Source organism: Saimiri boliviensis, chromosome 10 (assembly GCF_048565385.1).
Source record: "Saimiri boliviensis isolate mSaiBol1 chromosome 10, mSaiBol1.pri, whole genome shotgun sequence".
NCBI lineage: Eukaryota > Metazoa > Chordata > Mammalia > Primates > Cebidae > Saimiri > Saimiri boliviensis.
This window is the reverse complement of record NC_133458.1, coordinates 41,894,059-41,916,029: the sequence shown is the minus strand read 5'-3', so window position 1 is coordinate 41,916,029 and position 21,971 is coordinate 41,894,059. Positions and strand designations below refer to the sequence as shown.

Sequence of the window (21,971 nt, the reverse complement as noted above, 5' to 3'; positions counted from 1 at the left end):
GTGCAGGATGTTTTGAATTTTCTGACAAAAACTCTCTAATGACTCATGAGTGTCTTGTGGTTAAGAGTATACATAGAGAAAAATAGTATCAGAGTATTATTCATTGAATATAACTTTCAACTTCAGTTACTTATGATAACCACCTACAGTAAAACCTTATCTCAGGTGTTCATGGTAAATAAAAATAGTTTCTTTTTATTTTTCACTTTGCTTTAGCTTAAATATTAGCTAAAATATTTTACCTTTTAGAAAAATGAGTTGCATTGTTGAGGGTGGAAGAGTGAATATATTTAAATCAGCTGAACTAAAGAAATACACTGATGTGTAATACATGCCTTAATTCATATCCGTGACATGTGGTCTACCTTTTGGAAATCTGGAGAGTAGAGAACATTCTAAATTTTAAGCTTAGCTAGATTATGTTCGTATTCTTTGTCTTCAACTGGAACTACTTCTTATGATACTACCTTTTATATATTTTATATTTTTGTTATTGCCTTTGGTAACTTTATAATTACCTGTTTTCTCCCCAAATTTGTTACTATATTCTTTCCATTCTTTTTGGTGTGCTTCCACCTCTATCTTTATAGACTTAAAAGATCTGTTGTTTGCCTGGCTGAATTGACACCAACATGTTTAAGAATAGAGTATGCTAATATTGGGGAAAATTAATTTTGAACCTGAAGTTTTTAAAAAAGAAAAGATTTTGAAGGAATAGGAACAAAAGGGCACCACTCATGTCAGGGGTATGACTGTTTTATGTCTAGTAAGAGGAGCGTCTGTCTTTGCAGAGCTAGCCTGCTGCTTCCAGAGTTTTGGTGATCTCATTTTTCTTGTTACTCTACAGTACACCTTTCGTATCTCTGTCTGACTGTCTCTGTCCCCCATGTCTCTTCCTCATCTCTCCTTCCTCTCTTCTCTCATTTCTTTTTTCCATACTTTCTCTCCTTCCCCTTCCCTTCCCTATTTCATTTGCAAATTTTACATGATTTCATTTAATTATTGATTGCAATTTACAGAAACCCAAATGGCAGTGATTAATGATGTTTTCCATAATATTTTAATATTTTTTTCAGGTAGTTTTATTCTTAGCTTGTATGTTTGTGAGTTGTGGGTACATAATTTAAAAGAAAGACCTCCAAAAATCTCCATTGAACAACCAGAATTTTTCAACAGTTATTTTTTAAAATTAATTTCTCACAGCATTTGAATTTATTATTATTCTTTCGAAATACATACTTACTTAGCTATTTGCTGCTTTTTAAAAAATTACATTCCAAGATGACTCTCAAAACTAATTGAAGCAACATAGAAATCTTAGCTTCTTTTAGAAATACTTTTACTTTTTAAATTACTTATGTTGTTAAACTATTATATATGGTTTGGAGAATCTTTTATAATTAATAGGTATAATTCTCAACTAATATATTGTAAAATAGTATAGAAGGAAGCTCATAGTTTAAAGTTGAATATTTCTTAAGACCTCTTGCAAGGGGAATTTTTAAAATATAGAAGGTTTAAGTTGAATATAACAGGAAGGTATTAGGAAGATTCGCTTATGAACCTCCAGCTCAGGAGTCCTTAGCATGGAGAGAGGGTGCAATGCTAAGTCTGAAGTAACCAACTTAATTTTACTAACTTCTAAACTTTAAATTAAATTTAGTATGTCTCTCAATTATACATATAGGCAATAAACTTCAGTGGCACTCATAGTACCTGTGGCTTTGTTGATGACATTTGCGTTTGTTAAAGTTGTTGCAGAAATTAGGAAATATTATTTATGCCAATCACAACTTTAAAATTATAGTAGTTATCAGATCACTGCTAGAACTTGTTATTAATGTGTTTAAAAAGAAGCATATATTCAAAAAAAAAATAGAAAAAGCAGCACATATTTATTCTACCTTAACTCTAATGTTATCAACTATAGTCACAGGGCCACATAACACTTCATTCAACTATGTGCCACACATAGCATGATGGTCTCATAGATTATAACACTGTTTTTACTGTACCTTTTCTATGTTTAGGTATACAAATACTTACCACTGTGTTGCAGTCGCCTGCAGTACTCAGTACAATAATATGCTGAACAACTTTGTAGCCTAGGAGTGATAGACTATCTATATAGCCTAGGTATGTGGTTGACTATACCATCTAGATTTGTGTAAGTGCACTCTCTGATGTTTATACAATGATGAAATCACCTAACGACCCCTTCCTCAGAATGTGTCCCTGTATTTTAACATAATTTGTTTCCTTCAAAATCCTGTGCATTCTATTTCATGGATTTAAAAATACTTTATCTCCATGGCACACCACAGAAAACTAAAAATGCCTGCTCTTGCCCCTCAGAATCAAAAGCATTCTTTGTAGTAAAAGTAATTTATTTTGTAACATAAATTTTTTATAAATTTGCATTTCTGTATGTAATTTTCACGATGCAGGGAACACAGATTTTTTTAATAGCTTCTTTTTGCTTATATTAAATTGAAATGATAATAAAGGACATATTCAATTTTTCACCTTAAAAAACTATGTTAAATATTAAATTTAACATAGTTTCTAAGTGACTTGTTTTCACGTTTGCATTTTAATGTCATGCTTTTACCAATGCATAGTCAGCAATGCCAGGATGCAGAAGAATGGAGAAAATAAAATTCTTAGGTTTTGTATGGCACAATTTAGATAGTCTTAATTTAAATTTCCATAAATAAGTGCAAGAGAAAACAGAGGCAGTGCTTCAAAGTCAACAACCTGGTGACACATGTTTTTCAGGGTTTCCAGGCAAATCTTCTCATGGGATTCTAATTGATATGCAACATAGTGTGGCCTCAGGCCCCCTTCCAAGCACAGGACCCTGGTAATTTGTACCAGCTTTCCTTCCTCTTATACACTTGACTGAAGGGAAAAATGGAAGGTGGTAGGCATCCTCTCAAGTGGATGTAGGAGGCAATTAGAAGAATAAAATTGAATACTTATTAAGTAGTCTGCTCAAGGATATTAATCATTCTATCCGCTTCGAAGGAGAAAAAATATTCCCACAAATAAATAGTAGTTGTCTCTTAGAAGACTGAGAAATTCAGGAGTTTGGGGTAAATGTGAAGGTAATTGAAAGAAAAGAGCAAAATGGATTAAAAACATACTAGTTTTCCAAAGAAATATGAAACCTGCCTAAATTTCCACTGTAACTTCTCTTGGGAAATCAAACTGGAAGGACTGGTCCTCTTGGGGAATAGTATCACCATAACATAACACAATTTGAAGTTGACACTAGAAGTTGAAGTTTATTTTTTTTTTTCCTGATAATTATGCTCAGGGAAGGATGCAGAAATTGCGTTTTGGAATGACAGAAGAGTAGTTATTTTAGAAAGAACATTTTAACATCTATGGCAGATATCTCCTAGAAAATGTGGTCTGTGGAGTGACGGGAAGTTAAAACCAAAAGCCGTCATTACCTTGGGCCATAAAACTGAATTGCATTGAGTCAACAGGTGTTTATTAAGGGTCTGCTGTACGTCCAGGGCAGTCTGCTGGAGTCTGTAGAGAAGTCCTGTTTTATTTTTTGATCAAGTGCCCTTGAGTTTTTGTTCCTATTGCTTTTAAAAATTACACTCTTAGTCAGAAATAAGTATGAACCTACTGGCTCTTGAACTCTAATTAACTATGAAAAAAACATAAATGTATGTGGGTAGACATGTTTAAAACTGGCCTCCCAGCTGGGCACATTGACTCACACCTGTAATTCCAGCACTTTGGGAGGCTGAGGCATGTTGGTCACCCGAGGTCAGGAGTTTGAGACCAGCCTGGCCAACATGGCAAAACCCCGTCTCTACTAAAATTACAAAAATTAGCCAGTTGTGGTGGCACATGCCTGTAATTGCAGCTGCTTGGGAGGTTGAGGCAGAAGAATTGCTTGAGTCCAGAAGGTGGAGTGTGCAGTGAGCCAACATTGCACCAAGGCACTCCAGCCTGGACAACAGAGCTACACTCTGTCTCAAAAAAAAAAAAAAAAAGGCTCTCATATGCTTTTTTCCCCCGTTATCCAGAGTTGTATTTCCTGGTGAAATGTCTAACTTACTTGTGACCCTGTCATTCTGACATACCTACCTTTCAGAACCAAAAATCTGGATTATCTGTCTTTTCAACTCCTGTCTATACTAGGAAGCTAAACACTCCTGAAGAAACCGTGACGACCATAAATATCACTATCACTACACATGTGTGCTCTCAGCTCTCAACCAAAGCCTCAGAATCCCTCCACAGTACTTCAGTGTGTCCCAAATTCCTGCAACAAATCATTCTCAAGCACTGACTCTGTGGCATATAAGTGTCACACTCTGCTGGGTACCATTCGGGAACACGGCAGTGAACTACAAAGACAAGCAAACCTGCCCTCTCCCATTTCCCACAATGACCATCCCATTTTGGTGCCATTCTCTTTAAAGAAGCTCTCAGCAACTTTCCCTCACTCTCCAGCGGGGGAGGAGGCCATCCGGCTTTTCCTCAGGATCTCCACCCTAGGCCCTACCTGTAAACTTACCTAATTCTGAGCCTGTTTTTTACCGTCCACTCAGAGAAGGAGAGACGGCTCTTCCTGTTGCAGCCCACGTCCCATCACGTCCATCTTTGCATACACTCACTCCACTGAGTAGCCCTTTCTGCATTCTGTTTGAACTTTCTTCTGGAGAATAGTTAACGTGTGTAAGTCTTTCCTATCTAAAAATGCATGCTTGGCGAGTGTGTGTATGTGTGAGTGTATCTCTTCACAGACTCTGCATCCTTAGTTTTCTCCTCCTCCTTACAAATAGATGTCTTGGAAAGCTAGCTGCATGTGTGGTCTCTGTTCCTTCACTTTTCAGTCACTCTTCATGTCACTGCCATTCGTGTCTAGATCTAACACATCACTAAAATTTCTCTGGCCACAGTACCTGACACAGCCTCCTTGAAATATTGTTATCTTGCACTTCCATGGCACCTCCCTTTCCTAGTTTCTACTTCCATGTTTACTCCTCTGTCTCCTCTGCCAGCTCTTCCCTTTCTTAAATGCTTTCGTTACCTCGAATCTCTTGTCACTGAGTACATGCTCCCTGGGCAGCTGAATAAGCCCATTCACTATGACAGTTTCAGCCACCTTTCAACCGCTAGCTCAGGTCTGCTTTCCAAGCTCTGGATCATGGTCTGCATCTCCATTTGAGTATCCCCAGACTTAACAAGTCTCAGACTCAACTTATTTCAAATCAAACTGTTTTTCCTCCTGGATTTCTTCCTTAGTAAATGGCCTCAGAAACCAGGGAGTCGTGCTTGACTCTTCGCATCACTGCTTCTTTCATGGTCTTAGCAACTCATGCTAATCCTACTTTCTTGCTATTTCCTCAAAGACATCCTGCCTGACCCCAATGTCACTGTATTATCACTGTATGCCATTCCTGCTTCCTCATTTCTGACATGGAAAATTGAAGATGTTTTATTTACCTGATTTCTTTAGATCCAACAAAAATATGGAGCCACTGGCATCTCTGAAACTGTCTTCTTGCCCCTGTGTCTTTGCATAACTTCCCTACTGGCTGGAAAAATCTTTGCTTTTATATCCCCTAACATATATGCTTCTTCTTTAAGACATAGCTCAGGAATCCCCCTTACTTTCTTCTCTACCCTATGCTCTCTTCTTCCCTTTCAGAGCTCCATCTTACAAATCCGAATTGGATATTGGATATTCCATCCATTTGTACCTCCAGTTTTTCATCTATAAAATGGGGTTAATAATAGCATTTATCTTACACAATTATTGTAAGAGTTTAGTGAGTAAATATTTATAAACTACTTGCAGCAGTGCCTGGAATACAGTAAGTACTATATAAAATGTTGCTAAATAAAAATTTTAAAAAATACAATAAAACATGGAGACATTATCTCTTGGTGATGAGAATAGCTGTTGGAATCACATAGATCTAAATTTGAATCCCAGAGCTCCCCTTAGTAGCTTTGTACCACAAGCCACTATATAAAGATTTTGAAAATCAGGTTCCTCATCTATGAAATGAGACAAATGTTCACCTTATGAGATTGTCTGTGATGCAGAGGCAATGCCTGGGAGGCACTTACTGTGTAAGTGCTCCTTGCTCATAATTTACTCCAGTCAGGCACGATGGCTCACGCCTATAATCCTAGTAGCTCATGCCTGTAATCCAGCGTTTAGGGAGGCAGAGGCGAAAGGATAGCCTGAACCCAAGAAGTTGAAGACCTGCCTGGGCAATATAGTGAGAAGCTGTTCTCCACAAAGAGAAAAAGCAAAAAGGACAAAAATTAAACAAGTGTAACTCATTACTTACTCTACCAGGATGATGTGTTTGTCTAGATCACAACAGTTACCGCACTGTATTGTAACTATATTTTTATTTACCTACACTTTATGTTCCTTGACATTTGTCTGTGAAGTTTGGGCAGAATCTGACATGTAGTCAAATGCTCAGTGAAGATTTGTTGAATGAACATTTAACCATGAAGGCATTGTCTCTGGGCTCCTCTGCTGGTTAGGAATGAAGACTGTTTTTATTCCATTTTCTTCCACTTCCTGTAAACTCACTGCTCTCAGAGTCTTCTGTGGCTAATTCGGTGTGCCTCTGATGTCCCTGATGGACCAGAGTATACAGGTTACACTTTGATCATTGGCCATTATTTTTATGACGCCTACCTTCTAGGTCCACATTCAGTGTCTACGACAAGGCAGGCAAGGCCTTGTCTCTGTGGTTTCTGCACGGTATGGATATTTGCTCCCAGAGCTTGGCCAACTTGAATCAACTTGTATTCAGCATTAATTAACTTTCCATTCTGTTTTGAATATTGCATTAAACCTAGTAATGGCCCTGTTCAAGGCCATGTGCTAGATTTAACTATCTATTGGTTATAGAAAATGGATTCTATCTTCTTAGAACTTCAGAGCTTGAAACAAACTTAGTATTTTCCGTTTACTTGTATGTGTATCGACAACAAGTGGAATGACCTGTTTGAGATACTCACTCAGCCAAGTAGTGGCAGAGCCAAGACCAGAAAGCTGGTTTTAATTTTCCAGCATCACAAGCCTCATAAATACGCTAATACTTGGCTTTCTTTGCCACTTGTGAAGTTGGAAGGGTGATCATTAATTGAAACACCTTCGTTTTTATGCTACTATGTTGTGTCCGTGTTGCTAATAGTCTCATTTAAACTAAACAAACCGCAGTAACAACCACAGGCACTTACAGCCCTTTCTTTTTGCAGTTCTGGCATTAGCTTGCCCAAATGGTACTAGTAGGTAATGAGCTGTGACAGGAATAACTCAGTTGCGGGGTGGCTCGTATGACACGCAGGGAATGGGGAAGCACCTCAGAAAGAGGATTTTAATTTTATCTTATTTTCCCCAGTAATAAGTAATAATACAGTAGACCACAACATTTTTATTGCATGAGAAAACTAGGTTTATCTGGTTTTGGCAATTTTAGAGAATACTTACAAACAACATCCTCCTAGATTGTTTTTAGCTCCGGAATTGTTTGTACACTAAATTAAGGCAGAGGTATTTATACCTTATAATTTCAGTGTCATACTATCCTCTTCACCTGAGGCTTGCAACAGTGCCTTAAAAAAAATCAAATGTTATTAATAGATAACATGGGTGGAGAGGGAGGGATGTGGAAAGAGTAACAATGCCATCATTGATTCACAAATTAATTCCATAAATAATAGGATTTACCTCCTGTGCACTGCTTTGAAATGTGCTTTGGTGTCTCATTTCTCTGTAACATTTCACTCTGCTTGCTTCGCTTCATCTTGCGTGGCCTGTCTGTTAGACTGCTGTGCCTCTTTGGTTGGGGCCTGTCTCTTCTGTCAGGAATGGGGAGTGCATCCTGGGCCTTCTCAGGCGAGGCTCCTCCTGCCTGTGTGAGGTCTGCACCTCCCGCTGGGGATGCTGCCCCTGCCTCCAGGGGTCCTGCTGGAATAGTCACTGCTGGGGACCTCTCAGCCCTTTGGATTGCAAAAGTGCCCTTTGGATTCTTGCTGAGCCCTGGCTGGTCAAGTGCCTGGAGAATTGTTGCGTATCATCCCAGTCCTGTGAATATTGTCAGCATCAGTCTGCCTTCTTTTAGTGTGTGTGTTTCCTCCCATACTGCCGTAAAGACCTTATGTCCTAGGTGACCGGGACAACTCTGTGCATCTCTGTAACAGGCCAATATCAGTGACTGAAAACATTGAATATGGCCAGGTGTTATTTTACTCATCATGATCACCATCAGCAGCAGCAGCAGCTTTTACAGAATCACCCAAGGGGCACATTATGGTTTAAGTTTTGTAAACAAGACAAAACTGGTTTATTTTTATTTATAGCTTGCACACTGTATAAGCCAAGGACAAATAAAAAGAAGTGAAGCTGAAATGTGAATTGTGAAATAAACACAGTTGGGAAAATAAAAATGGGAAATATATTAAGTATTTGGAAGAGTTTTTTTGGATTATTTTTATCCCAATGCACATTTTCATTAAAATTAGAGGGTTTACTTGCTTGTATTTTTGTCCTAGCTATAAATGGTATTATTACCAACTTGAGTGAACTGTTGGACATTGATCCTTTCTAGGAAAATGTGTTTAAGATCTAAAGTAGATTTTATTATCCAAAAATTACATTCAACTTTGTTATTATTTAAACTCATTATATTAGAAATATTTCAACTGGTCAGCTTAAAATAGCACCGAATAGGTTCAAGTAAAGTATACTTTTACTGTTTTTGTTTTCTAGCTTCTGGAAAAAATAAATAGATAATAATTGAAATATGGAAAGATAAGTTATTATTTTTAAATCTTCTGCTGTAGCCAAACACAAGGTTAATTCTCGCTGGGCAGATTTATGCTCTACTCCTTTGCAAATTCTGTTTCTTAGAGTTGTCTTCTTGGTTCGTTCTTTCAAGTGTTTGAGCTGTGGTCAGAGCCTTTTACAAACCTCCTTAGGTTAAAATAGAATCGCCTTATCTCGGTGTGATAATCAAAGTAAATGGAACATGGGTAGGTGGAGAGGGTGTGGTTTTGCTAGAATAAGTATTTTGCTATTATCATCACTGTTGTCACAGCAATAATATTTAGTAAGCACTTACATGTTAAATCCTTTATTGAGCACTTAATGTGCGTTATCTCTTTTAATCTTCATCATAACCCTATGAGGACAGTAATGTTGTTACCAGCTATTAAGCTTGTGATCTTAAAATGTAGAGATTCAGTAAGTGAATGTAAATATTATTTGCACCATTGATATTTTCTAGCCTTTCTTTCTCTCCTTCTGCCCAAAAACTGATCTTCTAGGTAAAAAATTTTAAATAAGAACTTCTAATAACTAAACTTTTATCCCTCTTCAGAGTTCTGTGTTAAGCTTTTAAGAATCAAAGTATTTTCTGAGATCTATCTATCTTGTGTGTGTGTGTGTGTGTGTGTGTGTGTGTGTATGTATATGTATATGTATGCATGTGTGTGTGTATATATATATATTTGTTCTGGACTTTGTTTTGCTTTTGAGTCAGGGTCTCTCTCTGTCACCCAGGCTTGAGTGCAGCGATTATGGCTCACTGCAGCCTTGACCTCCTGGGGCTCAGGTGATCTTCCTACCTTAGCACCCCCACCTCCCCCACACCCAGCTTCAGCCCCTACCTCCTCCCCCAAGTAGCTGGGATTATAGGTATTTGCCATCGCACTGAGCTAATTTTTGTTTTTTTGTGTGTTTTTGGTAGAGACAGAGTTTTGTCACGCTGCCCAGGCTAGTCTCAAACTTCTGGGCTCAAGGCATCCACTTGCCTCGGGATTTATAGGCATGAACTACCTCGCCTCAGCTTAACTTACTAGACTTCGTAAAATCCATATCTTTAGAAAAGACTACTCGACCAATGCTAGAGTTAAGTAATGATCAACAATGACTGGATTCGATCTCTCTGAGAGTTTCAAATATTAATGAATCAACTACAGATCAGGCAGGGGGGTAAACAAATAAGAGAAGAAAAAAATCTGTGCTATCCACTTGCTGTCTTTTAAAATATGAAAGCACCTCCTATAGGATGGAGATGGATTCGAGGATTTGCCCATGTGGTAGGAAGCTGACTGCGGAGTGGCCTTGGGGGTGTGGAGGGACAGTGCTGTTTTTTCCTAGGTTCTTTTGACTTTGTTGAGAGGAAAGATAATAGTAAAGATTATTGTTCAATTTCCCAAAATACGGTTTTCTTTGTCCTGCAGTGGAAAATGTAGCTTTTCTCTAACTTTCTTTTTACCTCCTGACCCATCTCACTTTGTTCCCCACTAGGAAAATGTTGATTGGATTCTGGCAAAGATGCATGGCCTCTCGGGAGAGTCTTGGGCCAGAGCGTTCTGTGTAGGAGGCTCACTTTAGGCCAATTTATTCAGGCAGCAGGTCAGACTAGGGCTGTTGGCCAGAAGCGCTGTGTGTCCTCTGTCTTGGAGACATGAGCTACTTGGAGCTGAGCTACCGTGTGATATTAGTAAACATTTCCAGCCCCCCCACACACACTTGAGGAGCAGAACTCCCCAGAGATGTCTGTCTCGTCCCTCACAGCTGGGTTTTCACAGAGGCTAAATGCTCACTTAGCTATCTCAGCTGTGATTCAGGATAACCACAGCCCACTTCTAGCTTGCTTTTTGCTTTTTGTACTGAGAAAGAACAGTCACGGTAAGGCAGTATCTAGGAAGAGGAATGCCTTCACTTAGACTTCTGCACAGAGTCTTTGTTATACCTCCACTGGGCAGATGATAGTCATTGCAGCTAAAGAATGGGGAGCAACTGGGGGTGCTCTGTGTCTTTGATGTTAAAGCTACAGAGTCAGGTTTGACCTGAAAGCAATAAACATAACTCTGATTGCTCATGTTCTAATCCCCCGTCTTTGGCATATTACTGGCCTGTTAAATGCTAATAAACCTTTGTTTCTCAGCATGTAGTTTATATGATGTGAACCTGATTAAGAAAGTATTTTCAAGCCTCTTATTTCATAGGGAACTTTATTAGAGATAAGACCCATTCAAATCGCATTCTCTTAGAAATGGATTGTGGGTTATTCTCAGAATTCTCTGCTGTCTGTCTTTTCCTGTACTCCACTTTAGCTGTTTGGTATCTCTGTTCCAAGAAATTCAGAGCACCTGTCATACCACATCTTAAGAAGAGGAAATGAAAGAGATAGAAGAGGCTTGTTTAGAGGAGAGCTGAGTTTACTGTATAAATAGTTTTCTGATGACTCAATCATGTTTCCTTCCACTTTAATAAACTGCATTCCTCATATTCCCTAGTGTAATTTGGCCACATACTGATCAGGTATCAGTATCAATTGGGATAATTTCATTATAAACTGATTTGTTTTTACAAAAGCTGATCTTCAGTCTCATTTTAAGCAGCACAGAGTTCTTGGGAGCAGTCACAGACATTTTCACCAGATTTCTAAGATGCTATTTAAGTAGATTCCAGTTGTTACCTAAATGGTGTTGAGGAGCTAGAAGTTCTCCAGATAATAGGCCAGCTGCCTGGGCGTAACACCGATGACCTTTTGTAGGACTCAAAAGTTTTGTTTGGGGTTGTGTCTTCAGTAATTCATAACAGCTTATGTGGTTTTGTTTTGCTTTGAAATCAAACATGGTAAAGATTTCCTTTTACACTCTCCTCTTAGCTACTTGGCTTCTTCAATGTTACTTTGTTTTCCTAAATTTACAGTAGCTGTCAGTCTTGTGCTGATTCTCCTCTAAGTACACGAAATTGTGCAATTCTTACTTGGCCCAATTTTGCACAGCAGTCTTTCCCAGAACCCCATGGGCTTCTCAGAGGTTAAACACTTTTGTCAAAAACTGTAAATAATGAAGGAATAAAACAATAAAAACTGAAATCTCAAGGACAAGGGGAAAAGATGAATCCTGACTACAAGCCACACGGATGCAGAGGATCCATTTCTGTAAAAAAAAAAAAAAAAAAAAAAAAAAAAAAAAAATTGTTTCTCTATTCCAGCCTTCTTAAGTTGATAATTCTTATCATCTTCTCTTTCCCTCAAATAAAACCATGATTATTGTGCCTTTTATAATTCCTGATACCTGTTAGCAGTGGTAGAAATGCAAACTGTAACAACTGTTTCTTCTTAATTTACTTTAACCTTTTCATTACCTTGAATCACAGTCAAACTATGACTTAAAAATAGAAGGTTACAAATAGAAGGGTTTTATAAAGAGGTCCCACCAAAAAATAAATAAATAAATAAATAAATAAATCGTTTTTGGGGAAAAAACAAACAAACAAACAAACAAAAACACACCAACCAGAGTATTTAAAGATGTGGTAGAAGTTAAGGAACCTTTTTTGGTTGATTTTTTGTTGCCATTTTGATTGATTTTTTGTTGTCATTTCTAGATATTTCTCTACTTAAACAATACAGAAAATGAACGTGTTTCTGGTAGATACTTCTGTAGATACTTCTTGCTTAATATTTGTATGATCTTGTAAATGCATTTTGGTTTGTGGCTTCTTTAGATGCCTGTTAATAGATTTGGTTTTACAGAGTAACCCAAAGTACTATTCTAGTAAATTATGAAGGACTTATGTTTTAAAACAATGTCTCCATTTTGTAAGTTTTAATATTTACATTAAGAGCTACATATGGAACTCTTGATCATGTAACTACAGACCTTAATTTTTATGTTTTAGATTTATAGATTGGTATCTTTTGGTTGAGACATAATCTCTCTCCACATAGCCTTCTCTCTTATGTCTATTTTAATAAGGCAACTGGCAGTTTATTAATTCTTCAACTTAGTGTTGACTTTGTTTTTACATATTGAAGAGTAACATTTATTGTCAACTTTTTATTGAAACTAAAATTTAGAGTAATTTTTAAAAAAGAAAAGGAACATAAACCAAGGCTAAAAACAGATAGATGAACAAAACAAATCAGCAGAGTTTTGAATTTGTAACTCTTCTTCCTCCAAGGAACATCAACCCAGTGTGAGAAGTGACCCACTCCTGTAGCATCAGCATAGCTTGCAGGCTGAGAGCATGGTCTCAGGAGGTTAACTGCTTGGGTCCTGGTTCTTGTTCTGCTGCTTACTCCCTCTATGACCTTGGGAAATTTTCATAAATTTTCTGTGAATCAGTCTCTGCCCTGGTAAAATAGGCATAATACCAGCATGACTTCTTAGGAGTATTATTAGAATTAAATTAATCAATATTTATAAAGACCTTAAAAGAGTGCTTAGTACAAAGTAAGTGTGTAAATTTTTTTCAAAAAATGAAAAATTGATGAAAACATCTCTACTTTTAAAGTAATATGTGTCTCAGTTTTGAAAACAGCAAATAAATACTTTTCTTGCATTAATGCTAGAGCTCCTGTTCTAGTAAAGCAACCACTTATATCAGTTAGTTATAGAAGCCAGGTTTTGTTGAAGAAGATAAGTTTGAAAAGGAGTATTTGATCTATTTAGGGCTAAGAACATAAAAAACAATTTTTTCTACTAAAAATAAAATGACATTTAACAGGCAAATTAATTTATAAATCTTGTTTACTAAAGTAAGAGTTAGGAGAGATTCATTTTTTGGCTTAAGGCTTTTAAATTCTTCATGACATGTGTCATTGTGGTCTACAATCTAGAAGAAATATTAATTTTCAAATGAATATATCCTATGGGAGGCAACAAATGGTTTCGTTTGGAATGTCACTCCCATCTCTCTTCATCCTCAGGGCTTTGGTCTCACACCAATCACATCCAATCTCTCTCTCCTAATTGCTTATTGGTTTCTTCCCCCTTTCTGTCACTAGCATGGCTGAATTCCTTGTTTTGAATCAGATACTAAAATTTTTTATTTCATTCTGCTATCAGATCTTTTTAACACCTTTTCCTTTTGCTGATTATCAGATTTTTCTCTCTGCAACTTGACTTCCTCAGCTATGTAATCCCATAACTCCAGTGTTATCAAACAAGATTTAATTTGGCTTTCCCTTCCTCACCTTAAACTCTCAGAGTGCAAAAGTTAACTTATCTCCCTCTTGTTAGTTTGTTTTAATTAAGACAAGTCATATTCTGAGAGAAGACAATCATATTTAACCAAGAACCAGTATCTTGAATTTATGAAAAACCTTTACAAATCAATGAGAAAAAGGAGGCAACCCATTATAAAAGTGAGGGGAAAATATGAACATGCTGAACACTCACATCAAAGAAGAGGAAACATGAATGGCCAATGAACTTGAATAAATGTCCAAACCTTTTAGGAAACAAGGTAAAGCGAAATAAAACCACCAGAGATGCCATTTCATGAATGCAACTTGTACATGTTAAATTGTGACAGTTTCAAAGATTGGTGAGAATGTGGAGAAATGAGCACTCTCATATTTAGTTTGAGGGAGTAAATTTTGGAGCAACAACTTTGGGAAAAAAATTGGCATTATCTAATAAGATTAAAGATGTGGAAGCCTGTGACCCAACATCCTACTGCTGGTTATTTAGCATGTATGTTGGGAGACTTGCCTAAGATTGATTCAAACAGCAAAGTTAGGAAGAGCAAAAACATTGGTGATGACCAAAGTATTTATAAATAGTAGAATGGGGCTGGGTGCAGTGGTTTATGCCTGTAATCCCAGCACTTTGGGAGGCCAAGGCAGGTGGATCACCTGAGGTCAAGAGTTTGAGGTCAGCCTGTCCAACATGGTGAAAGCCCATCTCTACTAAAAACAGGAAAAAGTAGCCAGGTGTGGTGGCGGGCACCTGTAGTCAGCTACTTGGGAGGCTAAGGCAGGAAAGTTGTTTGAACATGGGAGGTGGAGGTTGCAGTGAGCCAAGATCGCACCACTGCTCTGCAGCTTGGGTGACAGAGTAAGACTTTGTCTTGAAAAAAAAAAAAAAAAAATAGTAGAATGGATAAATCAATCATGGTATATTAATTAGTTGAATACTAGGCACCTGGAAAGTAAGTGAACTACAGCTACGTAAATCAACAAAGGTAAATCTCAAACACATGATATTGAGCAGAAGATGCAACTCACAGAATTCACATAGTTTCCAGTCTGATACATTTTTTAGGGATGTGTACACATGTACTGCTGTGAAAAATACAATGAAAAGCCAGGGAAAGATCACTTATTATTTAAGAGAGTAGTCACTTCTCTGGAGAAGAAGATGTATTCAGGAAGGGACCAAAAGAGGCTTCAAAAATATTGTAACCTTCTATTTCTAAGGCTGCATGAGACAAACATTCTTTCCCCTTTAAAATAGATAGATCTATTATATGTAGTTCTATGTCTGATAAATTTTATGATTAGTATAAAAATAATTTACATACTCAATAACTACTCTTAACCTTTTAAAAACTTTCAGTTAAATGTTCTTCAATGTCAAGTGGGTTTTTGTTGAATTCCTCTCAGTCTTGATATTTAAACATTGCATAGTAGAACAGAAAGTTAAGGTTTTGTTTTGTTTTGTTTTTTTCTTACCTGAAGCATTTGTAGCCAAGGAATTTGTAATAGAGGAATTCTGTCAATTCACAACTGCATGCAGTTATATGGCATTCTATAGAGAAGAGCATGCTATTTTATAATAGCATGGCTGCCAAGCAACAACCTGTTTTTCTTTTCTTTGTCTTTGGTTTTCCCAGTTTGCTGACACTCCATCGAAGACTCTTAAATTTAATACCAAATATGGAAGCACAAAGGACATGTGACAATGGGAAGAGGATGGGGACTGTTGTATCTTATCGTTATTGTAGGAAGTGGAATCTTCTTATTAAAACTTGCATTAAACAAAATACAAAAACAAAACAAAAAACAAGAAACCCACACAAAATAACTCAGAATTCATCCTTGTGAAAATTCACAACTATTTCTGATATCAGACAAATGTCTTGTAACATTGATTTTAAATAATATTATTATATGTGTTAAAGTTGTCTAGAAACAGAAATTTCTTTCCATTACTCCTCTGCCCCAGAATTCTAAAGGAATGGGCGTTAGAACATTAGAATCTAAATTTATTAAATTGTAATCTGTTTGATTTCTCAACATTTTTATCAGTTTATGAAGTTTAGTGAACATTGTTGTTTAGAGAGGCACTATTAGAGATGTCTGAGGAGATAACAGGGATGTTAAAGTTCTTGGCCACCAAAGGAAGTGGAAAAGCGATGTTACTGTGTCATTATTCACATTTGCTAAGGTACAAATTCCTTTGTTAGAAGTAGGTAGAAGAACCATTCTAGACACACTAGTTGGAACCAAACAGAGAGTCTCACTGTTCTTATTTAATTTTTTTGAAATAAAAAAAAATCTAAAACCATGAAATTGAGTCAGTTGTATTGGAAAGTGAAGTCTTAAAGGATTCTGTTTAACTATTGAATTAATTTTTAATAATATATCAAATATTTCATATTTAAATTTGTTCTTTTCCAATTTTAGAGCAGGTAGGTGAAGCAATTAAAGGAAATTTCTATTTCTGAAGGACTTTAATAACTATAATGTTATTGTTTTAGCACAATGTTGTAAATAACAATAAGATACAGAAAGATGGGTAAGAAGCCTAGAGAAGTGGTGTCTAGGACCAAGGGTCACTGCAAAGTTTGTGAGAGTAATAATCTAATGCATGTGCATGTGCACACACATTCCTTTTTTTTTTTTTTTTTTTCCAAATGAAGTATCTACTTCTAAAGATCACTCATCTAGAGTTTCACGTAGGCTCCTTTAGAGTTTCTAGCTCACAAAGCAAACTTCATTTGGGTTGTGGATTGCTTCACTATTTTGCTCAATTCTTATTGAGTCTGTTGATAACATGTATTTTGTGTTCCTCCTCTTTCTCACTATGTGGTCTCCTCGCCACTGAAAATGAAGATTGTTGTGTCCACTGTATCCTGGCATGCTTGTTCTGCGAATTCCTGACTCTCTGCAATATTGTCCTGGGACAAGCGTCATGTGGCATCTGCACCTCAGAAGCCTGCTGCTGTTGCTGTGGGGACGAGATGGGGGATGACTGTAACTGCCCTTGTGATATGGACTGTGGCATCATGGATGCCTGTTGTGAATCATCAGACTGCTTGGAAATCTGTATGGAATGCTGTGGAATTTGTTTTCCTTCATAAATATTTATCTTTTGTTTGTGTTAAAACTGGAGAGTGTTTAAAAATTTTACTTTTGGGGGGAAAGAAAAGCACATGGTAAGATTCTCATGAAACACCATGGTGTTTGCACTGTTAACTCATTATTGTAAGTAATCTCTGAAAGCCTTTTTACTTTAACCAAATCTACATGGTTTAATATGTGAAATTTTAACTACTTTAACTAGTTTTATAAACTTCTTCATATGTTACAATAACTTAGGGACATTTTGACACTCCTCTCCCCAAATGTTTAATGTCTTCTCCTTTTTACTGATATTTCTATTTCTTCTAACTATTCTCAGGAGCCCTTTGCTCCAAATATATTATTTTTCTGTGGATATTTAAACCAGGCAGTTTATTTTGATGTGTATCTGTTCATAATTAAAAGTAAGCAGTCTTTATTTTAAAGGAAACTTTAGGAAACAAACCCACATAATAGTTGGGAAACAGTGTTGATCTCTGTGCCTTACCTTCACCACTTGTTCAACAGATGCTGAATGCCTACTGTGTAGACTCTCTGCTTCAGGTTGTGGGGACAGATACACTTTCACTCCAGTCCACAGGAACATGAGATTTAGCAGACTAAGGAGATCTGTAAAGACTGAACCATACCACAAGGCATACTGAAGTGAGGGTTGTTAGAGAAAAAAACTCAAAAGGCTGTCAGGAATACACAAAAAAATTGCTACTAGAGTATTCAGAAAGGCTTCAGGGAGGATGTGTATTTGAGGACTCTCTTAGGATGAGTGATTCATCTGTTATTTAAATAAATTATTTAGATTTTTGAAAAAGTTTTAGGTAGACACCCTAAACTGTGCGTGCCCTTAACCAGTTAAAAGAACAAATGCCCTCTGCATACCTTTTTGTTATTTGCAGGATTATAGCTTTTTTCAAAAGCTATCAAGTTTAAATTAACTAAAAACATGCATTTTCTTACACATAACTTAAATATTATCATACTTTTTTGATGAAAACATAATGCCTTAGTAAAATAGCTCTATCTAATAAAGAAGATTGATTACTCTGACACATTACATTTAAATTAGGAAATTTTTAATATTAAAATCCTAGTGTTCTGAGTTATTCAGAGGCTTTCTTTTATTTTGAGAGCTTTAGGTCTTTTGGGATGAGAGCAGCATTTTGGTTGTTTGCTCTGGTTTGTTTCTTAAGCAGTGCTATTTTTCGTAAACACAGATAAATGCAAAACCATTCTTTTCAATGCAGAAGAAATCTAGACATCCACTTGTATGACCAAATTTCTGTGTTACAATTTTATGTTAAATTAAACTAATATGGCAGGTTATAATAATCCTTAAGTGTAAAGAAATAAGTCAATTACAAGACTAATTATACAGTTATTGAGACGTGGAGACTGTGTGGCTTAGATGAAAGGGAGAGTAAATGTTCATACTATGCACTCTCCTACTCAGTTTGATCTCTCTAAAATTGTAGTTTGGTTTGCTTTAATACATGACTTTGTAGAAATTTTCAAAGTATGCTTTGGGATTAATAATTATTTTTAATTTTTCTGGATGAATATCAAATTAATAGTAAAAACAGAAGCATATTTTTAGGAAGCCTTCAGCAAACCTAGCCTTTTAAGAGAGGTTTTTAAGCTGAAGAATGAGAATATCACCTGTGGTTTTTCTTTTGAGATGAAACCTAGTTTTCAATTATATCATTACTTAAAGGGCTTAAAAAAGAAAAAGCAAAGTTTTGAATGTTTCTTTTATTGCTATTTACACATACATACACACATTTTAAAAGACCTTTAAATTTTTGGATCTAAGTAGAATTCTAGTAAACAGCTCTCTTCATTTTTCTCCTCTAAAAGAACTTTTTTCATTTGTTACATAAAATATAAGGAAATCTTTGAGCTATTTTACAGTAACCAGAATCTGAATATTTACATATACCCCAAATTAACTTATGCACATATATTAGAATGTGAGAATATCCTGTTTATGGACACATAAAACCTTCTAATGACCTGGAATTGTTAGAATATTTGAGTTTTTATATGCAAAGTGTTTCAGCCAAGTGATTTGTCTAATATTTAAACATATACTGTCACAATTTGTGATGAAAATATTAGCACATTTGGAATAATGTTTCTCCGTAACAGAGAATGTTAGTGGATACCAGAATTTTATTTTTGTATTTATGTTCATAGTACTTTTCCTTTTGTCTACTCCAGTCAGTCATTCCATAAAGCATCTTGTATAATTAAAAGGAAAACAGAAAAAGGAAAAGTAGGCAAATGTGAAAATAGTTTCAATATATTTTAGGATTTCTTTATGTAAAATGTTTTGTTGAACTGTATGGTTATCATGACTAAGTGCTCAAATTTATAGTTATAGTTGGTGTCTTTTTAAATGTGGAAAGGCTTTTAAAAATATTTCAAAACTGGACTTGTATTATCCTGAATACACTATTCTGAAAATTTTTAAAAATAACTTCGTTATTTTGCTTTAGCATGTATTTATATGTGATTGACATATTAACTTACATTTGAAAGAATTCAACCATAAATTAAAACGTAAGGGTTTCTTTATCTTGTTACATGCACGTCTGAAGATTTCCTAGTCTTCTTATGTAAATCACATAACTCAAGCTCATAAATGAACTATGAAAGATATCAATCAGTTTATGATGTAAACGATCGTTGACACGTGATTTCAAAACATAGTGTACTTTTAAAATTTCATGGCTGGGCACTGTGGCTCATGCCTGTAATTGTAATCTCAGCACTTTGTGAGGCTGAGGCAGGCGGATGACAAGGTCAGGAGATTGAGACCATCCAGGCCAACATGGTGAAACCCCGTATCTACTAAAATAAAAAATTAGCTGAGTGTGGTGAGTACACCTGTAGTCCCAGCTGCCTGGGAGGCTGAGGCAGGGGACTTGCTTGAACCTGGGAGGCGGAGGTTGCTGTGAGCCGAGATTGCACCACTGTACTCCAGCCTGGCGACCCCATCTCAATAAATAAATAAATAATTTATAATATGTCAAAGTACATTTTTTTTTACATTGTTTTAGTAAATTAATTTCACTTATTTACTTTGGAACTATATTTCAACTTAGAAAAACTAAGGTAATTTTACAATATATGCCAAGATTTAAAACCAAGATTAAAATGCTTGAACATCTATGAAATTGAGTCTTAGATTTAGTGAATTTCTCATGAAAGTAAATCATCTGAAGAATTTCCATCTAGAGCATGTAGTGGCACAATTTTTGTAAATGCTTGGCAGTTAGCATCTAACTAAAACAATACAGTATGACTTTATTTAGGAGAAGGCTTTTTATTTAGAAAATTATTTTTGCATTTTTACAGTGTATCAGCTGTATCCATTTTCCTCACCTGGATAGTCAAGTGTTATCTGAGCAGTTCAAGGGGTAACCAAGACAACCTTATATAATAACTTTCCATTCTTTATCCATACAAACTCTATCAGTGCCCTAGATTCTAATGCTATAAACGTCAAACGTCACTGCCTAACATACATAAGACTCGAGCCCAGAGACTCTATATCTTGCCTTCTTGAGTGCTAGTTAAATGTTTAGATTTACCTAACTGCCTAATAAACAAGGCTACTTATTAATAAGATTATTTTTCAAATTATTCAAGACCTTTATGCCCCTTCCAATTACTTGTGATTTGTAGGCCCATAGGATTGCTGCATCTAATCTGACAGGTGAGATAAAATTTCATCAAATACTTTAATACCCATTTTTTTCTTTTACACTAATGCAGCAGAGCATATCATTTTTGTTTTAAACGATGGTCAATATTTTAACAGGGTTTCTTTCACACTTATTATTTATAGTTTCTATAATCAAGCACTGGGTATTAAAACAGAATCCTTTCAACCCTTCGTTTCCAAATGCCCCTATAATAAATTAAAATGAGTGTTTTCTTGTGCTTGGACTGGTAGTAGGAACCTCAAGAAAGTCACATAACCCTAAATAAGTTTCAATCCAGGAAGAAATTTGGAACCTCTCATGAGAAAACAGTTCCAACAGTGAAGCTGCCAGTATTTACTTCCTTATTTAAGATTACTTTTAGAGTTTGCTTAAAATGGAATAAGTAGTGGAGAGGGGATACTACTGTAATGCAGCCCTAACATGGAGGGTAGGTTTTGCAAAAACTATCATTGGGGATTAAATCTTCTACATACATTGCAAAATTCTCAGTGGGCAATGACTGCACCTTTTAGAGCACTGCAATGCAAGATATCATTTATGATGAAATTTAAACGAAGACAATCGACAATCGGGAAGTGAAATAAAGTCACAGCTGAACCTCACATGGAAAGCAGTGTCTCTATGCAAACAGGATTTGCACCACCCCATTCTTCACCAAGCTCTCATAATAGTATGATGTTTTCTGCTAGAGCCACAACTATAACTCTTAAGCAGCCAGATGTCAAGTTAAGTAGTTTCCTGCTTTCTAACTGAACTGTGGTTAGTAGTTCTACTTCCATTGTGTGTTTGTCTGTCTGTGTATGCTCTCAATCCCTCATCACATCCCATTTAGTGTCCACTGAAAAAAAAAAGCATTAATGTAGTTGTGACCATGAACAAATCATTTCAGATAACCATCCTTTGACACATTACTAACATGGGGTATAGATACATGTGTTAAAGACAAAGTATAGCTCTGCAATTAGGTGTTCACTTCCAGGCAGGTCTTTGTGTGGGGTTTAGTTGAGAATGTAATTATTAGGAAAATGGTGAAAAGCAAATTCAAACAAATTCTAAGTTTAGCTTGAAAAATGGAAAAGGTTCTTAAGTTCTGTCTGATGCATAAAGGGGTAGAAGCAAAGGAATTATG

General features: G+C 36.1%; 1 protein-coding gene across 2 annotated transcripts in view; it reads left to right on the top strand.

Moving 5' to 3' along the window:
• Nucleotides 1–19,590, top strand: part of MDFIC (MyoD family inhibitor domain containing) — an 89,563-nt gene extending 69,973 nt beyond the window's left edge. For both annotated transcript variants that reach the window (XM_039473024.2, XM_074379180.1), the window contains one exon: nucleotides 16,869–19,590. In XM_039473024.2, the coding sequence (XP_039328958.1) occupies nucleotides 16,869–17,116 (248 nt within the window). In that variant the 3' untranslated portion in view covers nucleotides 17,117–19,590. The remainder of the gene's footprint in view (nucleotides 1–16,868) is intronic.
• The last annotated feature ends 2,381 nt before the right edge of the window (nucleotides 19,591–21,971 follow it).